The following is a 23,476-nucleotide window of genomic DNA, read 5'->3' as shown; positions in this document are numbered from 1 at the left end:
CGCACTCTTCCATGATACTAATGGAGACGCAGGATCTGGAATGGGGGTTGGGTGCAGAAGGGAGTTTGGGGTAAGGGACTGGGGTGCAGGAGGGAGACTGGAGTCTGGGAGGGAGTGGGGATGAAGCAGGCGGTTGTGATCTAGGGCAGGGGTTTGGGGTGGGAGGGGATTGTGATCTGGGACAGGAGATTGGGGTGCCAGATCTGGGAGGGAGTATGGGCGTAAGAGTGGGACAGAGAGTTTGGGTATGTTGAGTGGGGAGAGGGGGCAAACAGTTGGGGCAGGAAAGTGCTGGGGTGCCAGAAGCAGGCTGTAGACAAGAGACGTACTTGTCAGCTGCCAAACTAGCCTGCCTGCAGAGCTTAAAATGTTTCCCAACCAGCCAGTTTCCCTGGCCATGTGCTTCATGAATAACTGAGCCCAGGAGAGAGGGCGTGATTCTTCTTAGTTACCTGTTATTCTAACAAGCAGCTCACAGCGGCTGGTTTCTGCCAGAAGCCAGCCAATGGGAATTTGCTGGGGGTGGGACAGCCCCATAAATTCCCCTCCCTCCCTCCCCCCCATTTCAAAACTGAGCATGGAGGGAGAGGAGGGTAGAGCGGAAGGGAGGTTAGCCAACTAACCATTTTTTGCAAGGCACGCAGGGCTGTGGGGCAAGCAGGTGAGGCGGCTGGGGCTCCTCAGTGCCTCCACAGGCCAGATACGGGGGCTTGGCAGGCCATATTTTGCCCAGGCCTACTGTATATTAATGCCCTAGCTACATTTTTCACAAGATCAAAGAACACTTCCTCCTTACCAAATAAAAGTTCAGTTGACACATACCAACTTCACTCTCTGGCTCTTCTGCACTAGCAAACACTGATAGTTTAATAAAATTATTCATAATATACGACTGAAGTACAAGATGCTTTAAGTATAAAATATGATAAGGCTCCATGAGCATCTTATACTGGCTCCAGGAGTATGTTAAGTTACATTTCACTACCTTATACTAAATAAAATTAAAAAAAAGCTTTTAATTAAAAATGCATATATCAGTGTAATAAACTCTATTCTGTTCATAACAGGTTTTATAAACTCAGCTTTACAAAACCTATTTTTCCCAATAAGTTAAAAAATAAAAACCTGCACAGTTCCTTACAACTGTCTATCCAACTGCCTAAATCCCACTGGGACACACCTTCAAATATCCTTTTGAATCTCCACTGCTGTAGCTAATCCCATCTCCTCCAGGTGCTAAAATCAAGGCTTTGCAAAATACTCTAACAAATCATTCTAAAGCATGTCCCACTCTCCTATTTCACCCACCTCTGTGGCTACTGTTCTTAGGCCTCTGCAATCTTCTGGTCTCCTAGTTCCAAGAAATGTCCAATCTCTTTGACTTCTCATCTCCATGCCTTCTCCAGGGTAGGGATGTGAATGATTAACCGGTTAGGGGTGGAGCAGCAAGCTGTGGGCAGGAGCACTTCAGCCTGCATACCCCCATGTAAGCAATTAACTGGTTAAACTGGATTTTACACCCCTACTTCAAGAACCATCTTGCTCCTCAGTGACTTTACTTGCTTAGCACCCAACACTGGAACCTCCAGCAGAGAGGTTGGCATTTTAATGCATTCAGATTACAGAACGCCTTTCCCATTTCTGAGGAACTGATTTATCCTTAACCCTTTTTCTAACATTTTGCCTGCACTTTTCAGGAATAGAAAAGTTACATAATGAACTGGATTTCCCAGGGCAGTCATTTATTTGCAGGACAGGATCAATGCGTGCCAATGCTGCCCAAGCAACAAGACTCTATTCTGATTTTGAGGGCCACACTTATAGATAACAAGGTACCTAATGGGGAATTTGGAGGTACTGTTCACTGGGAACTGGACTGAGACTAGCAAATATATTTCACGTAATTCATTAGCCTTCTGATCATTATTCTACTGCCATCAACTGGGGCTGGATTTGAACCTATGATCTAGAGGTGAAAGGATCTATATTTCACTTGATCCCAACAGCATTCATTTCAATACATTTCTACTTGATCCCAACAGCATTCTGAGCATTCCATTTTTTCCCATTTCACCTAATGTGTCAATAAATAGAAAATTCTTCATTTACACTGTGCAGGATGTACTCATGTACACTTTTCTATTATAATAAGGAAAACTGTATATAACACACACACAAAACTGTCAGTAAAATGAGCCTTGATCTAAAATACTTCCACGTGCCTTCAAAAGCTAGTTACTCTGAGAAATAAATTTATAATTAAGCAGAGTTCTTGTCAGAGTGAAGGAGGGATGTGACCCACACACATTTTTGATTTTGCTAGTTTTATATGTTAAAACTAATGCCTCTAGGTGTCATCCTTGAACAGAAGAATCTATTAGTCACATGTCTATCACCTCACCAATTCTGGACCAATCAAGTCTGTAACTGGTATGGCTGACCTAGAACAACGTTTCCTCAACTCCCGTCCCCTTTCACCCCTCCTCTACCTACGGTACATCGATGACATCTTTATGATCTGGACACATGGCCAAGAAACACTGGAGATATTCCACAGAGATTTCAACAACCTACACCCCACCATCAACCTCAGCCTGGACCATTCTACACGAGAGATCCACTTCCTGGACACCACCGTACAAATCAACAATGGAAAATTAGACACCACTCTCTACAGAAAACCCACTGACTCATACAGTTACCTACATGCATCCAGCTCCCATCCAGAACACACCACACGATCCATCGTCTATAGCCAAGCCCTTCAATACAACCGCATCTGCTCTAACCCCACTGACAGAGACCAGAAGCTTCAGGATCTCTACCAAGCATTTATAAATCTCAACTACCCACCCAGAGAAACAAAAAAGCAAATTGAAAGAGCCAGACGAATACCTAGAAACCATCTACTTCAAGACAGACCCAAGAAAACCAACAATAGAACACCACTTGTCATCACCTACAACCCCCAACTTAAACCTGTCCAACACATTATCAAGAAACTACAGCCTATATTGGAACAGGATACCATACTCAAAGAGGCTCTGGGAGACAGACCCATAGTCTCCTATAGACAACCACCTAACCTCAAGATGATTCTTACCAACCACCACAGGACATACCACACTAATACCAACCCTGGTACCTTCCCTTGCAACAAACCCCGTTGCCAGCTTTGTCCACATATTCATTCTGCTGATACCATTATTGGACCTAACCAAGTGAGTTATAAGATCAAGAACACATATTCCTGCGCATCCAGAAATATAATCTACGCTATCATGTGCCGAAAGTGTCCGTCTGCTATGTACATTGGACAAACATCTCAGACACTTCGCCAAAGGATTAATGCCCACAAAACAGATATTAGACAAGATCACAAAGAGAAAACAGTTTCTTGCCACTTTAACCAGAAAGGACACTCTCTAAATGACTTAGCCACCTGCATTCTGCTACAAAGACCTTTTACATCTGCACTTGAAAGGGAATCCTCTGAACTGTCATTCATGTTAAAATTCGACACTTACCGACAAGGACTTAACAAGTCTTTGAACTTTCTCACCCATTATCAAGACAGTTTCCCCAATTATCACCTGTAATACCATTAACTCACAAACATCCCACTCTCCCTACCTTTAATATCAGCAATTCACAGACACTTACCTTCCTTCCTCCCCCTTCCCACCCCCCCGCATCCTCCTTCTGTTCTGCAATGTGATTTGTCCTTTTCATATTTGTTCATTTTTTTAAATTGTATCCTTTGGTATATATGGTTGTGACTACTTTCTTCCACTATTTGATCTGAGGAAGTGGGTCTGGCCCACGAAAGCTCATCATCTAATAAACCATCTTGTTAGTCTTTAAAGTGCTACATTGTCCTGCATTTTGCTGTAACTGGTATGCTTACTTTAACTAGTTGTCCAACATTAGTCAGTCTTAAACCAATATTATTTTCTTTATATCAGGGAAGGTTTTAGGGTTCTGCTCAATGAGCCATTTTATTGTAAAGAAAACAAAGATCCTTAAAAAAACAAAAAGGGACTTCTAAATGATGTTCCAGAAGTGTTACCCTCCTCTATCCTTTATGTATCTTCATAGGACCCCACAAGATTAAAGTTTTCTGTACTGTCACAAAAGAATTACCTGCAAGAGTGAGAAGACAGCTCTATTTCCCTTTAGTGAAGTGACTGACCAACCAGGTTGTCAGTCAGCATCAATAGTTGGGATGATTTTGTGCAATGGACCTTTGCACACTAGAAATTATGAAAACAAGCAGCTCATTATGGACTCTTATGGTACTTTGCATTTACACAGATTTTGAGGTCAGGGACCAATATAATCCACTCTAGACTAATCTCCTGCTTAACACAGGCCACATAAGCTCCCCCAGTGATTTCTGCATCAAACCCACACCAATGTTCCCTCTAATCTTTTGCATTCCTATGTGGATTTTTTTCCATCCAGGTGTGGAATAAAATCTGTGTGTCAAAGCATGTGCAAATGCATACCACCAGTAGAAACAACACACCAAGCTGTAAGCACTCTACTAATCAGCTGGGTAGCATTTTAATTTCTCCTGAGTGATCATCCTGATGCACAGTTTACAGGGAACAGTGGCTCACACCTTCAGTTTGACCTACAATATTCTTGTACCATTCAGAAAAACACCTAGTTTTGATGTAAACACTTCAAGTGATGGAAAATTCACACTAGCATGTTATGGGCTAGTGGCAAAAGCACGGCTCTGGGAGGTAGGTGTTCTGCCTTCTAATCCTAGTTTTGCCACAAATTTACAATATAACTTTGAACAAATCACTATCAGTATATCCCCCAAGGAGGAACTGGGAGGCTTAATGAGCTATTTGTAAAGCACTTGTAGATTCTAAAATGAAAATGGCGGCTTGATTTTAACTGCTAAATGACAAGGCACTGTCCAACATGAGAAAAATGCTGTAATAAAACCTGACAGAATCAAGATTTTGACTATGTTATGTATATAAAATACAGGAAGCAACAATTTTTAACACTTGATAAATGTGTAGAGAATACTGAGGATCAGCTGGTACATTGCTAATGTGCTTATAAGTCTTGTAAATCATTTTATTTTTATGCACTCAAACCTTCCCCATGTCCTTCCGACCATATTTTAAAGTTACTCTAATAGGTATTGCATCACTATGTCTTCTTCTTTTGGTCTGTTTCACTATTTAATTTTCCAAAAGATCCATTTTTCACTGCTGCGTTGGAAAAGTTCCAGTCAACTGGATTGAGTAGCTGTTGAGTCTTTTTATATGTCCAGTATGGGTTAAGTATGACAGTAAGTGAACCTAATCCCATGATAAAGACTGTAAAGTATGCAAGTCCCATATTTTCCACTATATCATTCCAATTGGAAATGCACACCCACCACATGTGGTAAGTAAGAATCATGCGACAGTGAAATAGATGGATCATTAACCACTGGTTTGCCTTCCAAAAAAGGGTATTAGACCAGCCAATCTGGAAAAGACAACAAAGAGAAATAAGATTGCTACTTTAAAATAAGGCAGTTATTGTTTTCTATAAATAAGATACATATTTAGCTTGCCTGTTACATGTAAACAGCCATGCACAGATACTTTTAATCATTTTCCTCTGGAGTGCTAACAGGTGCTATATAAATGTGTAATCTTTTATCCACAATAAACCATTTAATAAATTATGGGCATACAGCATCTCTTGCATTCACATAGTTCAAGAAATAATTCATAGAGGAAGACAATCAAAACAAAGCACATGTCACAATAATGCAGCAAGGGTTAATAGGGCCTGGGAAGTTTGGCCACCACCACCAAGGCAAACCATGACTCTCTAACTGCTCCACCATCTACACAGAAGGCATCTTCATGTTTAAGTTCTTATCAAATGCATCCCAGAAGGGCTGAAGTGAACTGATATTTTAGAAATGAAGTATAAACCAACCCTTTGGAACTGATTAAGGTTTAGGAAGTAAGGCTGATTTCTCTGTCCCTACAAGCAAGTCTATTCTCCTCTCTTCAAGTCTATTCTCCCCTCCCCAGATGATATGGCATATCTGAACACTCAGACATGTGAGCATACACCTTGGCTGTGTCTACACTCTGTCACCCTTTTCCATAATGAGACCCTTACAAGTAGGAAAAGGGCTTATTTTCCGCAAGATCCCATCTAGACTGGCGCTTTTCTCCGGCAAAACCCCGAGCCGGAAAAAAAAGGGGCAGCCATGTTCATGCAAATGCCACGGGGGATATTTAAATCCCCCGCGGAATTTGCAATTCCGAAGTGTCTCATTAGCATCCCTTTTCCGGAAAAGGGTGCCAGTGTAGACACAGCCTTTTAGTTTCCAGCAGTAATTGAATGGCTATTATGAAGGTTGTTGAACCTGATGAGCCAGTCTTACATTACTATTTTGACTTAATAAAAAACCTTCTAAAATTAGAATTTAGTCAATCTTTGGTCTGATGCCCATGATCCCCACAAGTGTCCCAGAAAAAGAGATTAAAAACACAGTTCATTATGTTTCCTTGCTACAAAATAGGTAAAATACAGATGTTTTTACACTAGTTAATTATAAATACCCTAAAATAGTTAAGGATCCCATTGGTCAATTTATTTCCAGTTTGGAAAAAAACAAATTATCTATTTTGATCTCAGAACTCATCTCCAAATTTGGAGGCTATTATTTATTTATTTGCAGACATATATTTATGAAGAGGGAGGTGAAGTAGATATGTAAGTGACTAGTCAACTATTCAATAAGCATAAGTTTATCAGACAATCGAGGAGTAGTGACTCAACTAGTCGCTCCCCCACCCCCTTGCTGCCTCTATCAAAGGCAGTGGGGGGGAGGGGGTCAAAGGAAGAGGGAGAGGAGCCAGTGCAGGGGCATCCAGGTTAAAAGCCAGCTTCCCGCCAGCACCATGTCCAGGGTGCTGCCTGCTTCTATCAGTGGGGAGCTGGACTCCCACGTGGACAGGGGCTGTTGCCACCAAGCAGCCCCTGTTCATGGCAGCCAACCCTGGCCGCTGCGAACAGGGGCTGCGGGACTCAGTGTGAGCCAGGACAGAGCATTCTTGGCTGGCACCTCTACATTTTAAAGGTAATAAGAGCCTGGTACTACATTTAAAATGCAGAACCGCAGCACAAGCTGGGATTGCTCAGTCCCAGCTTGAGCTGGCTCCTGGAGCTACCCCCACTGCAGCTCTGCAGAGCAGTCCTATCGACTAATCGTAACCGCCATTTAACATCCTTAATGTGAAGGGACAACACTTTTAATTACTAGGATAGTCATTTCCTTTAAAATAAGATTATTAGTAAATTCTTACCTTTAAAAATACCCAGGAGATGCAGGTTGAAGGAGTACTCATCTCAAGTAGCAATCCCATCAGAGGTAAATAGTGCCCAGATTTTATATTTGTTATCAGCCCAAAAGAGCCAGCAAGGGCAAATAAATGATGAACTACCAAGAACACATCAAATGTCCTGAAAACAATATCAAACAAAAGAACAGCCACATTTTCAAGCAAAAAGAAGCCAGAGGCTATTAAGCAATTAAACCAGCTCCAATTTTGCTGGGAATGCACTTTATCAGCTTGAAAAACTGGATCTATGAGCAAGGCCCACAACCCAGCTATCCAACTCTGAATTCCAAACACGCCACGTGTGATAGTCATATTCCAGAAGACCTTCTCCTTTGCTGAGAGAGCACGGTAAGTGGCACAGATCCATGAGGACAGCCAGTGAGCTAGAAGAAATATTCCCAGGTAGATGAAAAAACCAGCTGCTAGTAACGTCAAACGAACTTCCCATAGAACATAGTCCCAGTCAAATATGGCACTGGATGTTGTATCGTCGTTTGCTAGATTCATTTCTTCCCTCTATTCTTCCAAATTTTGGGAAGGAGTCTGAAGCTTCTTACCCACACGTTGGTCTATTTAAAGCTGATGAGCCTGTGTTGTAATATACAGCAGGTACCCATCTGAAGTTTAAAAAAAGAAGGAAAATTGTTAAGAATGGCTACACACAAACACAGCCATTCTTGACAAAGTCATTTATAAATGCTAATTTCTCTACAGTTTATACTTACTTCCCATCTACAGGCAGTCCCCGGGTTACGTACAAGATAGGGACTGTAGGTTTGTTCTTAAGTTGAATCTGTATGTAAGTCGGAACTGGCGTCCAGATTCAGCCGCTGCTGAAACGGACCGCCAGTTCTGACTTACATACAGAATCAACTTAAGAACCCCAGGCGTCCCCAAGTCAGCTGCTGCTGAAACTGATCAGCAGCTGATTCCAGGAAGCCCGGGGCAGAGCAACTCTGCCTCGGGCTTCCTGTAGTCAGCGCTGGTCAGTTTCAGCAGAAGCTGACTTGGGGACGCCTGGGGCAGAGCAGCTGGGGTGCTGCTGGGTTGCTCCAGTAGCGCCGCTCCTCAGTGCTACTGGACCAACCCAGCAGCACCCCATCTGCTCTGCCCCAGGGTCCAAAACAAAAGCCTGGTCTGCTGGGGGGGGGGGCACACTAGCTGCGGCCCCCCCAGCAGACCAGGGACACGGAAGCAGAGCCGCAGCGGCAGAGGGGTGCCGCGCCTCTGAGGCTTTGCTCTGACAAAGTCTCAGAGGCGCGGGACCCCGCCGCGGCTGCAGCTTCAGTCCCGGTGCCTGTGGTCTGCTGGGGACTGTCTCCAGCAGACCAGGGGCACCGGAGCATCTTACGAACGGGGCTCTTTCGCCCCGGAGCTCGCAGGTAGCAATCCGCCACCTCGACCTCCGGGGCGAGAAAGCCCCGTTCGTAAGTGCGGATCCGACATAAGTCGGATCCGCGTAAGCCGGGGACTGCCCGTACTTACTTCTACTAACACAGAATACACACTTTAACAAAGCAAAACAAACCAACCAACCAAACCCCTTCAAGTCTTACTAGATCATTGCTCAAGAAGATCTACTTGAGATGTTTTGCTAATACTATTGTCAATATTGTCAACACACTGTTTAATTCTACAGTTATTGCCAATATCCTCCACCCAGCCATTTTCTTACAGGATACTTAGTAATTTGTGTTATATGACCAATGTTTAATACCTCTAAAAAGATTCACATTTCAAATGTGAACAACTACCACCACCATGCCCATGAAAGGTAGTCAGACCAAAAAAAAACAAAAACCCCCCCACAGTCCCCCAAACTACAGGCGTATGATTCTTTAGCAATATGTTTAAGCATCACCGAATCTTCACTTTTCACCTGTAGAGACAGAGTCTTTATGGCTCAAATATACTCTCACACAACAAGCACACTATGGGTCTGACTGTCATTTACATTAAGGATACTTAACAATGCTTGGAAGTATAAAGGAGCCTTGAATACTCACAGAAAGTTAACCAGCCCTTGTCAGTGAATTCTACTGGCAGCCAGTTGTACTGGACTGCAAAAGTCCTGGCTGTAGAGTGGCCAAGGGACAGATGGTGGGACCTCACAGGAATGGCAGTGGGCTGGGTGGCCAGCCGTGAGTTAAAATAGTAAATTGGTTAACAGTTGTAACCTTAATCCACACTTTTCAAACTCATGGGCATTAAGTGAAATTAAAACTTCCTCAACATGATGTGGTTTAAAGACGCTTAACTTTTTTGCTGTTTATTTTAAAATATCCATAATCGTGAGATGATTTTGCTGATGCTTCAGGGTGGAGTCAGCACCATCACTGGAGACAGCCTATCCTGTCAATATGGCCATGGGAAGAACAGCCTGGAAAATATCTAATGTAACACAGTTGTGAAAGGAAGGTATTGAGGCCTACCTAGCATATGTCAAATGATCACCAGTTTAATTGTAAGTGTAAAGGAAAGGCAGCATTGTGAGATACAGGAGATAAAAATAAAAACAAAATTTGATTAGATGACCAATGATAACCCTGCTTTTAGGGAAGTAAGTAACTCAGACAGCAGTATGCAAAAAAGTGCTGATTACCCCAAATGGAGCAGACGAAAGTTTTTGTAAGGGCAGAATGAGACAACAAAAATCTAACGTCAGCAATTGTCAGGTGAGTGAAGGAGTACCAAAATACCGAAACAGGGTATATATGGTTGGCTGAAACAGATCAAGAGCGGATGGGTTGCGAATCCAAAAAGCTAGGTCTGATCAACCAGGGCTCTGTCCCCGGCACTGAATCTCGCTGCCGAACATAAGCTCCGAAAGGGGAACAACACTGGTCGTAAGTTGCAACGAAAAATCCAAAGAAAGGAAAAACAAAGAAAAGAATATCTCCTGAATCTAAGCAATGCTTCTATCTTTCTTAACGTGAGTATTATATATTTGTTAACTCCATAAGTTGTTTAAAGGTACATCAGGTAGGTATATCTGTAAGAGAAGTTATTATTTCTTGTTTTTTTTTAACTGTACTGTTTTTCTACTTTTTCTTTGTATATTATATTGTCTTAAAAGAATCAAAAATAGTAAATTGATTTAAATAGAAAATTAATTATAAAGTAAATAAAATAAAAAAAAATCTTTGTTTGACCCTAAAAAGAAGTATTCCTCTGTCTGTGGTTTCAAATCCTTTAAAGAATCAAACCCGGTTACCGAAAACAGTTTGGGTGGGAAGCAGAAGTGGAAGCCATAGCAATTTATAGCAATATAAATACCAAGACTCTGCAAAAAGGCTTTCCCACCCTGCTCCCCAATATAAGTCACAGGAAAGGGAAAATAGTTTCCTCATAGGTACAGAGTAAAGGAATATTTCTTATTTATATTCTCATTTATACCAGAACAACTGCACTGCCTTGCATCTTGGACCAGTGAGCGTTAAGGATCCTCACTTGGACACATCTGTACTGAGAGTGTGGTGATCAACTATGAACTTGCAAGGAAGTGGAGAAGCAGACTCATTAATACTGGTACAGTTACACTGGCGTAAAGAAAAAATCCTGGGAACCTTCTCCTCTCAACTTTCCAGCCCCCCCAAAAAAAGACAAAAAAAGGACACTCATTCCACCCAACAATTATATATACAAGTACAACCCTCTAAATACAATGGCTCACAGCCCATGTGCAACTCCTCTAACTTAATGCAATAACAATAAGTCAGGGATGGTACTTGGTCCTGCTGTGAAGGCAGGGGACTGGACTCGATGACCTTTCAAGGTCCCATCCAGTTCAAGGAGATAAGCAATCTCCATTATTAAACACCAGACGTCCCAGACAGAGGCTTTGTGAACATTTAAGCAAAACTAGAAGCGAGTTCAAGGGGGGGGGAGCCCAGGGTTTCTAATCTCAAGTTCCTCTTCCTCACAAGCAGGGACAGTGCAACACAGAGAAGAGATCTGCAAAAGAATCAGCAGCGGAGGGGGAACAGCCACCACGAACTAGCCCTTTGCAGGGTCTGGCAGGCCCGCCCCAGCCAGTCGGCACAGCGAGGGCTTCAGTTAACAAAACCCTTCACCCCCCCCAGCGCCCTCATCGCGTCCTCACCGGCTGCTGTGGCAGGCCCCGGAGCTGTCTCCACGCAGGCTCTGCGCTTCCCTGTCACGCGCCTGGAACTGCGGCTTCCCTGCCGGGGCGGGGAGCGGGCAGCCCCAGCGCCGCTGTGCACACGCGCGGACACTCGGTGTCCGGCTGCCGGGCCCCCAGAGCGAGGCAAAGCATCGCCCCTCCTTGGGGGGGGGGGGAGGAAGCGCCCTCACTCACCCGCTTCGGATGGGAATCGCGCCGCGGGGCGGGGCTCACCTCGCTCTAGCCCGCGGATCCACGAGCCCCTCAGCCCCCACGGCGGCGTGGGCAGCTCTCGCCGGCTGCAAACACGTCACGTGCACCCGAGAAGCGGCGCTGCGCAGGCGCGTGGGAGCGGGACGGGCCTGTGCCCCGCCCTGCAGGGAAATCGTGTGTCCCGGGACCGGTTCCCCTGCCGGCGCTGCCGGGCGTGCGCAGCTGGGCGTGGGGCGTTTCCCCAGAAGAGTCAGCGCTGTCTGTCCCCGGGCAGGGGTGGGGTGCGTGCGAGCCTTTCCCATGGGCCCTGGTGAATCAGGGCCGGGGTGGGGAGCCCAGGGTTTCTGGGGAGGCGCTGGAATGGGTCACCTAGGGAGCGGGTGGAATCTCCTTCCCTAGCCCTAAGTCTGACAAAGCCCTGGCTGCAATGAGGGTGTTGGGAAGTAGAGGGGAAGGGAAGAATCGAATAAAAATTAGCCTGGGGTGGTGGCAGGTAAGAGAACCTGGATCAGCTGGTGTCTAGGGAGGATGGTTGACAAGCATTGGGATCCTTAAACTGAGTTATAGGGGGATATTTGGCACAGCCTCCCCCACTGTGCATTGCTTCCAACTAGCTTCCCCAACTCCACCAGACCTGTCCCCCTTGCCTTGCCTCTCCCTGTCTACCCATCCTCCCGCTTTTCTTCTACAGGAGTTCTCACCTCACTGTTGGCTGGACACTGCCATCTCAGGTTTTCCGCAGGGCAGCTCTGCACAGGCTGGGTGCCAGCACAAGGAGCTGGGCAAGCCCCCCCCCCTTAACTTTGTGTCAGTTTCACTTTGCAGTTTTCCTGCTCTAGCACTTTGCTGAGCCTTTAGATTCTTTCTTTCTCTCTCTCAGGCTTTATTTATTTGTATTCAAACTTAAATGTGAGGCCTAAGCAACCTGGCAGTGTTTCTCAGGACAAGGAATTTTTTTAGGAACACCCTACAGCAGTATAAAGTATAGGTTTAACCTCTCTAGTCTGACCAGTGCCAAACTAGAGAATTTGCTGGACCATGGGAGGTAAATATTGTCTAGCACAGGCCTGGGCAAAATAGGCCCACGGTCCAGATCTAGCCTGTGGAAGCTGGGAGAAGCCCCAAGCAAGTTTCTCTCTTGCCTCGCCCAGCTGGCACACCACTCAGAAACATGGCTGTTGGGTGTTTTTTCTTTAAAAAACTGTGAATCCTGGGGGGAGCGGAACTTTACGAGCTGCTCCTGCCCCCAGCACAAATCCCATTGGGTGGTTTCTAGCCAGAAACTGGCCAATGGGAGCTGCCTGTTTCAATAACAGGCAGCCATGAAGCACAAGGGGCTCCAGAGCACATGGCTGCAGCCTGGAAGGGGGTGGGGCAGGCAGGGAGGCTGATTCGAGAACTGCTGATGACTGGTGAATCCCCTGGCAGAGCCTACCTCTAGCATCCCATTCCTTCCGTTCCCAACCATCTGCCCCCGACTTCTGCCCTCTACCCCACATACCCTAATCCTCTGCCCCCCTCCTGTACCCATATCCCCTCCCAGATTCAGCACCCCAGTCCCTTCCTGCCCTAGCTCACAACTCAAATTCCTGCACATCCTCCTGTCATAGAATCATAGAACTGGAAGAGACCTCAGAAGGTCATCAAGTCCCGATCCCTGCTCTAGGCAGGACCAATTCCAACTAAATCAACCCGGCCAGGGCTTTGTACCCGAATTCCCTGCCCTTGGTCACAATCCAACCCCCTGCACCCAGTCTAGTGCCCCAGGTCACAACTGCCTCCTTCACCCAAACTCCCTCCCTTACCCCATGTTCACTTCTGCACCCAGCCTCCATCCCAGACCCCACACCTTCTCCATTAATATCATGGAAGAGTGTGGTCCTGGATCACTTTCCAAATTCTTGGAGTGGCCCCTCATCAAAAATTATTGCCTACCCCTGGTATATTAGCATTACCAGTACTTCCACTGCTTGCTGGAAGACATTTAGGGGTAAATTAGAGCTAAATAACAGCACAGAACACTGAAAGCCAGGACTGATGGTTGTAAATAAGTTGTAAATAAGGGAACCTACTCACAGAAAAATCGGTCAGAAGGCCACACACAAGTGAGAAGCAAAAATAGAAAAACAAACCTTCACTGACATGGTCCCTGACTAAGAAGGAGAAAGACACTCTCCATAGTCCCCTTGCACACTAGAGCCTAGGGGGGCCCAGACTAGTAGATTTTGTGTGCTCCAGCCCCGCAGTGGGGCAGCAGGGGACTAGAGCACCACCACAGGCTCCCCAACGCTGGGGAGGGAGCCCTGAGCTTCGGGGTCCAGATCCAGGCAAGTATGGCCACCCACCTCTGCTGTAAAGAAATTTTATGGGACCACAGGAAATTTGACCACACCCATAATAAATGGACATCCAGCTAACTACAAATAAAATCATGCCAGACCTCGGATGTTCCTGCACCAGAGAGTACCAGGCTAGAGAGTTTCAACGTGTACATTTAATCCCAATAGAATTAGTCAATAGAATTGCCAGTGAGGGAGATTCCACAACCTCCCATAAATATACTCAAAGCACAAGATCCTTCCCTCCCAAACTTTGGGAGCACTGAAATCCAGATCCAGTTCGGAACCTGAGCTTTGTGGTTTAGACCCATTTCTACTTGATACTTTTTGCAAAAAACTTTGTGATGTGACCATGAGTCCACTCTTCTAATGATCTAAATTTAGCATGATGCTATAAAAGGTTTAAGAATTAATATTAAAACTTTAACCTCCATTAAAACCAAATATATATGAATTGACAATTTTATATAAGAGAATACTTCTGGAATACTTACTCATGTCAGTGATCTAAGCCAATAAGAGAATTCCCATTCAAACAGAATGTTTGAGTGAATAAAGATTAGTATATGAGTAGTGTTTCGGGATCTGTTGCCAAATAATAATTATGATAAGCTATATTTAAACTCCAACAAATGAAATTTTAAATGTTCATGTTGAGTTGCACCTATGTGGTAATGTATTAGTGTGACTTCACATTAGTGGTGAGATAATGTAAGAGCGCTTGTTGAGAAATGTTACTCACATTAAGTACAAATCTACTTACAAATCATGTCATGCATATCATTTTATGTTGGGTGTGAATTGTCATAGCATCTGTCAAAAGTATAGCATTTCTCAAGGGGCCTTACTGTATTTTCTTGCACTTAACGAGGAAGTCGGGTAATTGACTTGTGATGGTTGAGCACCTCTCTTCTTTAGGCTACTTTGAAAATTCTATCATAAATACTGTGGGATTTTTTCATAAGGGATCATCTAAGAAAGGAAAAGGGCAGCAGACATCAGGACAAATTTAGACCAATAGATTAATTAATACTTAGATTAGACTAACTTTAATTTTCTTTCTGTTTCCAGTTGTAACCAAATGCTTAGAGCTGTTTGTCAGCTACCTCCTTGTTACAGTAAACTAAGCACCATTCCATAGATAATTATGGTGACTATCATTCTAATAAGCCAAGATTTTCTTTATATAATAACTTTTCAGCATTACTGACAGGAATTTCTGACCTTGCTCAGTAAGGTATTGTGATAAATATAGCAACTTAATTAAATGAGGATTTTTAAGGTTAAGTGTCGCTGGAATCCATTGTAATAAATGCAAAAGTTGTTGTGTTGTGGACCAGAATTGTACGTAACCTCTTAAGGGATGAGATATGATGTGACCCCTGTCAAGTGTTAACAACTTTGAAGAATTGTATTGACAAGAATGGACTTTTGGAAAGTGTCAGGTTGTTTGCCTGAGGAATTTCTTGGGGGGGCGGGGGAGAGAGAGTCAGAAAATGTGTATTTTTTATTTCCTGCTATGCAAAATACCAGCCTTGTGAAGCTTCATCCTGAGAACACCTGTCTGCAAATTGCCTGTTCCCAGAGTCTAAAGATCAAAGCTGCAGAAAGAAAAGATTTACCTATTTCAAGCGACTGCTAGTTCTAACTTAAGGCTATTATGACCTGGTATGTAGAGTCCTGAATGGATACAAAATTTGTATCTGCACTGGATCTTCAATCTGCAAAAATTGTTCATGGATATAGATGCACATATCTGCAGCTTTCCAGGACTCTTAACAACAGCTTCACAGGTAACCATGCAGCAGTTACCAGCCATCCTGTCCATAGAGCAGTTCGAGGTAACCACCCCAGGACCTGCACTTTGGTGGGCTCTGTAGGGCCCAGGGTCGCGAGAAGGACTAGTGTGGCACCTGATGCTGGCAACAGGAGTTAGGTCTACCCCTGCACTCATTGGCAGGGCCAAGAAACCAGCAATCCAGCCCCAGCCCATTCTATGCACTGGGCTCCCAGCCCCATCACTGCGGGGAGGAGACTTTGAGGAAAAGGTGGGGCCACCACTCACTTCCTTGAGCTCTCTCTGCTCCTAGCCATGTCACTCTGCTTCCTGCCACCACCAGTGAGTCCAAAGAACAGTCCTGCCCCTTCTTTCAAGCCCCTTCCTCCAAGCAATGGGGCTGGGAACCAGGGGAATAGAGTGGGCTGGGGCCAGGTTGCTCTGCTTCCTCCAGCTGGCACCCTGGCAATTACAGCTGTTCCTAGCCTCTGGAGAGAAAGCAAAGTACAGATGCTGTCCATTTTAGGTACTTTGGCTTTCTGGCAATATAACAGTACAGGCAGGGGAATGTGCAGCCTGGAAAAATCCCACTTGGGAGGGAGAGAGACAACTAATTGCAAGTTTCTTTCGGTTGCCAGTTGTACGCAAATATTTAGATTTATTTATCAGCCACCTTATTGTTAGAGTAAGCAGCATTCCACAGATCAGGAAATTGTGGTGACTAAAGTGCAAGTAAATCTACAGGCTCCCAACATTTTGGCATCACTGAGAGGAATTTGTGACCTTGGTCAGTAAGGTTATTATTTATCTATTCTGTGCTAAGGAGGCTTCCAGTGTTATCAAATTATTTTGTTGGTACCACATACTTATCAGAGATTCATGCTCAAAGGGAATGATAGCTTTTCATTCTATATCTGCCTAGATCCAGCCCCTTCAGGACGGTATTGTGTCTCTCCACTCACTTCAGAGTACCTGAACTGTGTTGAACGATTCCTATCTGATACCACAGACGGCTCTAATGAAACAATTCTTAAGACAGCATTAACAACTTTTACCATATTCTTTTGCTTCTCTCCTAGATACTAAAGGGCCTATTATACTTCCATTCAAAACAGTGGAAAAAACTATTTTAGCGGATTAGGAAATGTGCTCCAAGGACTTGATCCAACTCCCATTTAGTCAGTGGAAAGACTTTCTTTGGCTCTGTGAGAGTTGAATCAGACTTTGCATTTCTAAGGCATTCTCACTATGCCTATTTTCAGAACTGGGATTCATGCCTCCTCTATGGCTCCCTGCCTTTCTCACTACTTCTAAAATCATCTTCCTTTCTCCCTGTAAAGATTATCACACTGCCCTCTTTGTACATCTTCACAGGCTTCTTCAAGGTTCTGCCTGTTTTTGTGCTGTCTTAGTAAGGCCTGCTGACGGGGAGGGGAGGGAGCGTGCAAAGGGGCCAGTTGTCCTGGGGCCCATCAATTCTAAAGGGACTAGGGCTCCCAGCCACCACTGCTGCTACTGCAGTATTAGAATCACCGCTGGATTGCCCCACGAGACACTCCAGGGCCCTGTGTTGAGTGCCCCAGCCAGCTCTAAGGTCCAAGGGAGGGAGGCTGGCTCATCTGGGCAGCACTGGGGACTGGCTTGTCCCAGCTCCGCCTCTTTCATCTGAGGCCCCAACCCTTCTGGGAGTGGAGAGCCACCAACCCCCACGTGACCCAGGATCGGATGATCCTGTTGGCTCCTCAGTCTCAGCCTTTAATCCCTCGCTTGTTTTCGTCTCACACTTATGACTTTGGTTAGCTCTTCAGTCAGTTTGGTCCTCTTTACCTTTCCTCATGTTATCTTTATGGCTGAAAGTGCTTCCCTTTTCCTGTCCATCAGGTGTCCTCACTCTCCTCCTCTCAATCTCTCCCCAAAACTCAGTTGTTTCCTCCACTTCGGTGCTGTCAGCTATATTATGGAAACGAAACATCTCTATAGGGCTGGATGAGGATTTTGTGGAGCCCAGGGCAGCACAATTTTGCGCACCCCCTTTGATATGTTGCATGCGCCGGGGCACCACGGCACATTGGCGGGGCTTTTTGAAGCACCGGGCCCGGGGTGGCCACCCTGCTCGCCCTGCCCTATATCTGCCACTGCATCTCTAAATAACAAGACAAGCAAATTGATATCAAGAATTTTGGGGAACAAACCAAAAATGTGTAAAACTAAGCAACACATGACCTGTTCAGTGTAATCAGCTAAGCCCACTCCCAAATTCACTGCCATAAGAATACTGACCAAAATGACGCTGTTATTCTTACTTTATATCCATGAAGGTTTCTTGTAATTTTAACCCATGTGGTATTTTTCACATAGAATTCCTGAGATTGTAAGCTCCTGGAGGTAAAAGCAGTGCCTGTTAATAAGTGTGTTGGTGATATTGTAACGCATGGTAATCAACAATTACAGCTGGTGTCTTAACCAAGAATTGTAATTGCCTTCCTTCTGAGATGCTTTCCCACTAATTCCCAAGAGTTACGGGTAATTTCCCTCATGGGCAATTTCTTTTCTGTTAGTCTTGGGCATTCCTAATATACTAGAGTATCTAGAGTCACTTACAGCCAAACCGAGCAAGACAAAAAATCCTTCATTCTTAGCTTTGCCATAAATGAAAATAGGGTGTTATGAGTATAAACCAAAGTTTGCTGACCCACTTCCCCCCTCAAAAAAGAAAAAAACTACAAAGAAGAAAAGCCCATCTTAGTTTCTAATACCAATCTCATTTCATTAATGTTCTATACACCCTTCTCAAAGTTCATCTGGGTGGTGTCTAGTGAGTACAGATGCCAAATTTTTACATACAAAGCTACAGTTATCCCAAAGCAAAAGCATTTAGCATATGTTCATTTAATGCAATCACACATTTTACATATGTTTCTTAATACCTATACCAAACTTATTTTACCACAGAATAATCTGTCATGTGGCTTCCACTTGGTGGCTGCATCTAGACTGGCATGATTTTGTGGAAATACTTTTAATGGAAACGTTTTTCCGTTAAAAGTATTTCCGCAAAAGCACGTCTAGATTGGCACGGATGCTTTTGCGCAAAAAGTGCTTTTGCACAAAAGCATCTGTGGCCAGTCTAGACGCGATTTTGTGCAAGAAAGCCCCAATTGCCATTTTAGCCATCGGGGCCTTTTTGGGCAAAACAGTTCTTCCCTGTCTACACTGGCCCTCTTGCGCAAGTATTCTTGCACAAGAGGGCTTTTTCCCGAGCGGGAGCGGGAGAGTATTTGCGCAAGAAGAACTGATTTTGTACATTACAAAGTCAGTGCTCTTGCACAAGTTCAAGCGGCCAGTGTAGACAGCTGGCAAGTTTTTGTGCAAAAGCAAGTGCTTTTGCGCAAAATCTTGCCAGTCTAGACACACCCGGTATGTACCTTGGATAAACTCAGGGGCTGCTGTATGGTGTAATACATTCATCCTTCATAGCTACTTCGCCTACTTCTGTTTTTGCTAATTCTGTGGGAATTTCTGCTGTGAAGTCATGGTTTTCACTTTCATACTCTTGTGAAGGCCTCAGCCCTTTTAAATCAACTTCAGAGAAGGAGACTGAGATGACAAAATTCTTTATGAAATGTTTGAGATTCTTAGATGGGAGAGTTAAAAAATAAACTTTACTGACATTGGTTTGGAGTGAACCATTACTGGGCAGTAACAAGGAATGGATCGGATAGGCTTTTGTCTGAATCTGCTGGAATTTTGCTGGGTTTAGGATTATGTGCCTCAACATACATGCACACATAAGGAAATGTTGGGAAACGTGGGGCTGAACTGCTCCAGGCTTTCCCTCCTTCCTTATTGGAGCCATCTGACCCAATTTGGAGCATCTCATCCTGCTCCTTCCCTTTCCTGTCTGATGTTCATTCAAGCCTCACCAGTAGCAGCTCTGAGACCATTATTGCTTCACTCTTTCCTCCCTTCCTGTGAAGACTGTGACTTCATCCTTTGGTTCTTCTCTGATCCCTATTTCTTCCAATTTTGTGTAAGATCCTTTCAGGATCTCGTTCTCTCCTCTCTTCATTTCTCCTTCTGAGTCAAAGGCCCTCTCGAAATCTCAGACCCTCCACCCCAAGCTCTACCAGTTTCTCCCTGGAAAGTCCTGGTTCATCAAAAAAAGGGGCTGCTGCTGCACTTCCATCGTTTTCTCTTACCTTCTCAACTTCACCTCAAAACCCTTCTCATTCTCCTTATTACCACAAGGTCCTCAGTCTCTTTCTCCTTTTCTTTCCCTCCCTTATCTTCATGTCTCTCTAAATGCCCAAATCGCTCTGTCACCACAACCTATACAATATGCACACTTCTTCCTCTTATCTTCTTCCCAGTCCCAGCTCTGAAGAAAATATGGACCCTCCTCCCTCTCTCTTTTTAAGTGTGTAGAGCTAAACACTGGTGTACTACTCTCTTCCTTTCTCCTTAGAAATCAATCAGTCAGTAATATTTAGCATACCCACGTTTGATGAAGCTTCTGTTTTTTGTTGGTTCCCAGTGAGTAGGATACTGTGGGTGACAGCTCAACCCCCAGTCTCTTTCCTAACGTTTGGACAAGTCTTAACAGTTTTGGCTAGATCAGGCTAATCTACGTTGGTAGTCAAGCTCTTGCTTCATAGCTCTATTCTTCAGGGGCTGGTCTAACTGGTCTTACACATAGCCTGTTTCTCCAGGTGCTCTACCTTTTGTCTCAGTTTCTGCACATCAGGTATGTCTTATGCCTCCGCAGGAGCTGGCAAAGATGCTGACTTCCTGGGTGCTCCAGGGCTGGAGCACCCACAGGAAAAAAAGAGTGGATGCTCAGTACCTACCGGTGGCCTTGCCAATCAGCTCCTCCTCCTCCACCACAGCACCTCCCACCCGCCAATCAGGTCTTCCTTCTTTCTACTAGCACTTCCTGCCTGCTGATTAGCAGCATGCAGGAAGCATTGAGGTGGGGAGGGGAGAAGTGGGAGCAGGAAGAGGCAGATCAAGGGAAGGATGCACTCAGGAGAAGAGGTGGAGTGGAGACAGGGTGTAAGATAGAGCAGTGGTCTAGCACAGTGTTTCTGAAAGTGTTCCGCGGAATCACTCTCAGAAACACATTGACTGGCCACCCTGGTTTGTTTATTTACCAGAGCTGTGGCTGCAGAGCCTCCTGGCTCCCATTGGCTCTTTTGGGAAAAAAAAGGCACCCAGAACTGCTTTTGGCAGGGCGTGGGGGCAGCCTTTACTTCCTGGTGCTGCTGCATGCTCTTTACAGAGACGCGTGCTTGAAGGGATCCTCCTGGACAGCCGTTGCTCTGCTCCTGCTTCTGGCTTGCCTACCTCCTAGAGGGAAAGCAAAGCTTTTGCAGTGCTTGCTCTGGTTGCCCTGTTTTCTTGGACACCACAGCAGTTTATTTTCTGGGGGGGGTTTCTGCTTTTCACTGTTTTTTTGGCCATGGAGCCTGAGGTGCCCCAGGGCAGATGATGGTTCATTTCCTGGTTCAAATCAGCTGTTGAGCGGAGTAATGCATGGGCAAGATTATGCTAATGAAGCGCAGGATATATAAATCCCCACTTCATTAGAAATTTTGGTCTGCTACATTTGCATCCCTAGCTCGAACTAAGGAGCAAATGTAGACATACCCTGAGTCCTTTCTGACTGCTTCAGTTGCCTGAATTATCCCCATCTCTTTTAGTGTTTCACAAGTGTTCCTGCTGCTTGTGATGCGTTTGTCAAATGTTATGCTTTTGAGGGGATAAAACAGTAGATTCTTGTTAGCCTTCCCTGTGGACGTATCCACTCCACAGTGAGGAGTAGGGTGGCAGAAGAAACACTTGGTGGTCAAAAGGAAAAGAAGTTGCAGGGTATGAGAGGGATACAACAGACAAACTTGATTTTTAGCAGCTAGTTATATTCTTAGATTCATACAGGAGTCTTTCCATTGACGTCCGTGACCTTTGGATAAAACCCACAGTCACTTCTGTAATATTCTGTAGAGTATCTCTGTTTATTTGGAAGGCGGGTTGTTTTGGCTTCTGAAGCCTAGGAATTTATAATCAACAAAATGAAATGCTGCAATTGTTTTAACTTCACTCATAGCAACTGACTGTTTAGAAGGCCTGGCAGGCTCTTGAGGTCCCAACCCTGCAACCATTCGTTCATGTGTTTAAACTGTCACAACGAGAATCAGTTTAGTGACTTCAGTGGGATGACTCACAAGGGATAAACATAAGTAAGTCTTTTCAGGATAAGGGATACATTTAGCAAAATAGGTCTAAAGCTTCTTCACATTCATAGATGATGCTGATGCATGCTCCCCTAATGGGCCTTGTAATTGGCAGGCTAGAAAAGTCAAACCCCTTTTCAGTTTGGGGCTTTGTCTAAATTGCAGGCTTCTTGTGCAAGAAAGGCCATTCTTTTGAAAAAACTTGCAGTGTCCACACTGCATGCTCATTCTTGCTCAAGAAAATGTACAGTAAAGCATCGGAAGACAGGGCTTCTTGCGCAAGACCTCTGACACTTGGTACCAGGAATAAGCACTCTTGCACAAGAAGGCAGTGTGGACGGGCTGCAGGGAGTTTTTTCACAAGAACTGGCCTCCCAGGAAAAAATGCAGGTGGGCACTTGGATGCTCTGTACTGGCAATCACAGCTCACTTGTTCCTGCTTGCTGCCCCCGCGCCCCATGCTGAAGGCGCATGGCAGCAGCAGCACAGTCAGCAGCTCCAACACATGGATGTGCGTGCAGAAGCTCCGCAGGCATGTCTGCCCGAGCCACCCCGAGAGCCTGCACCTCCATCCCAGAAGCCACCCTAGGGCTCCCAGCAGGCCTGGAGGGGCACAAAATGGCTTGCCCCATGCTGGTCAGGGGCAGAGGTGGAGGCCCTCCTGCACCTGTAGGGGCAGGAAGATGCCCTCCAAGATCCCTGGTCCCATCGCTGGAACACCAAAATCTTTGGCCGCATGGCCCAGGGCACGCCTGGGACCCTGGTGGTCACTCATGTCCTGGAAGCAACCAAGCCCCAAGGTCGCAGGCCAGACCCCACATATCTCAAAGGGTGCAGCACACAGACACCATCCATGCCCGTGTGACACAGCAGCTCAGGGACACTGTGTGCAGGGCTGACTGACTGCCTTGCCATTTTCTGTGTTCTCTGCAGCGGGACCAGCTGGCAGCGAGGGACCATCCGGCACCAATGATGCAGGGACTAGCCAGGCAGCCCAGGCAGCATGACCAGCTCCTCCGGCGGCACATGCAAGCTGTGGAGCGTATGGAGCAGACGCTGACCAGCAAGATCTGGGCCGACCTGGAGTGGTGGCAGCAGGCATGGGGGCAGTTCCTGCAGCCTTGCAACCGCATGTGCGGCATCATGTCCACGACGACAGTGCACATTGGCCATGCAGTCCACCATGGCATGGCCTTGCCCCACTCTGCTGCCCCCCTGCCATGCCCATGGCCCCTCCTGCTGCCCTCCCTGCCGTGCCCATGCCCCCTCCTGCTGCACCCCATCCTGCCCACCTCCCCGTGCTGCCTGCCCCAACCCGGCATGAAGGGTGCCGAGGCCCCCACACCTGAGACTCTGGGAGGAGCCGCCCCTCCCAGCACTAACTACCCCTCCCAGTTAGAGCCCCTTCCTCCTCC

General features: G+C 45.6%; 1 protein-coding gene and 1 long non-coding RNA gene across 7 annotated transcripts; one reads left to right on the top strand and one right to left on the bottom strand.

The window, feature by feature from the left end:
- Positions 1-143: 143 nt before the first annotated feature.
- On the bottom strand, positions 144-11,884 carry CLN8 (CLN8 transmembrane ER and ERGIC protein). 6 transcript variants are annotated; one of them, XM_075923587.1, is made up of 3 exons: positions 11,737-11,884; positions 7,344-7,996; positions 144-5,499 (listed from the first exon to the last, which is right to left on the bottom strand). In XM_075923587.1, the coding sequence occupies exons 2-3, from the start codon at positions 7,884-7,886 to the stop codon at positions 5,176-5,178; spliced, it is 867 nt and encodes a 288-aa protein (XP_075779702.1). In that variant the 5' UTR covers positions 7,887-7,996; positions 11,737-11,884; the 3' UTR covers positions 144-5,175. The 6 variants fall into 6 exon arrangements, with proteins under 6 accessions (XP_075779702.1, XP_075779700.1, XP_075779701.1 ...); XM_075923585.1 differs by having other exon boundaries at positions 11,698-11,855; XM_075923586.1 differs by lacking the exon at positions 11,737-11,884 and adding an exon at positions 11,482-11,679.
- LOC142827789 (uncharacterized) lies at positions 9,986-23,476 on the top strand. The gene is made up of 3 exons (XR_012902546.1): positions 9,986-10,311; positions 10,779-10,907; positions 22,995-23,476. It is a non-coding gene; the product is annotated as an uncharacterized LOC142827789 (long non-coding RNA).

This window comes from Pelodiscus sinensis, chromosome 3 (genome assembly GCF_049634645.1).
Source record: "Pelodiscus sinensis isolate JC-2024 chromosome 3, ASM4963464v1, whole genome shotgun sequence".
Taxonomy (NCBI): domain Eukaryota; kingdom Metazoa; phylum Chordata; order Testudines; family Trionychidae; genus Pelodiscus; species Pelodiscus sinensis.
The sequence above is the reverse complement of the archived record's forward strand: the minus strand, read 5'-3'. Positions and strand labels throughout refer to the sequence as shown.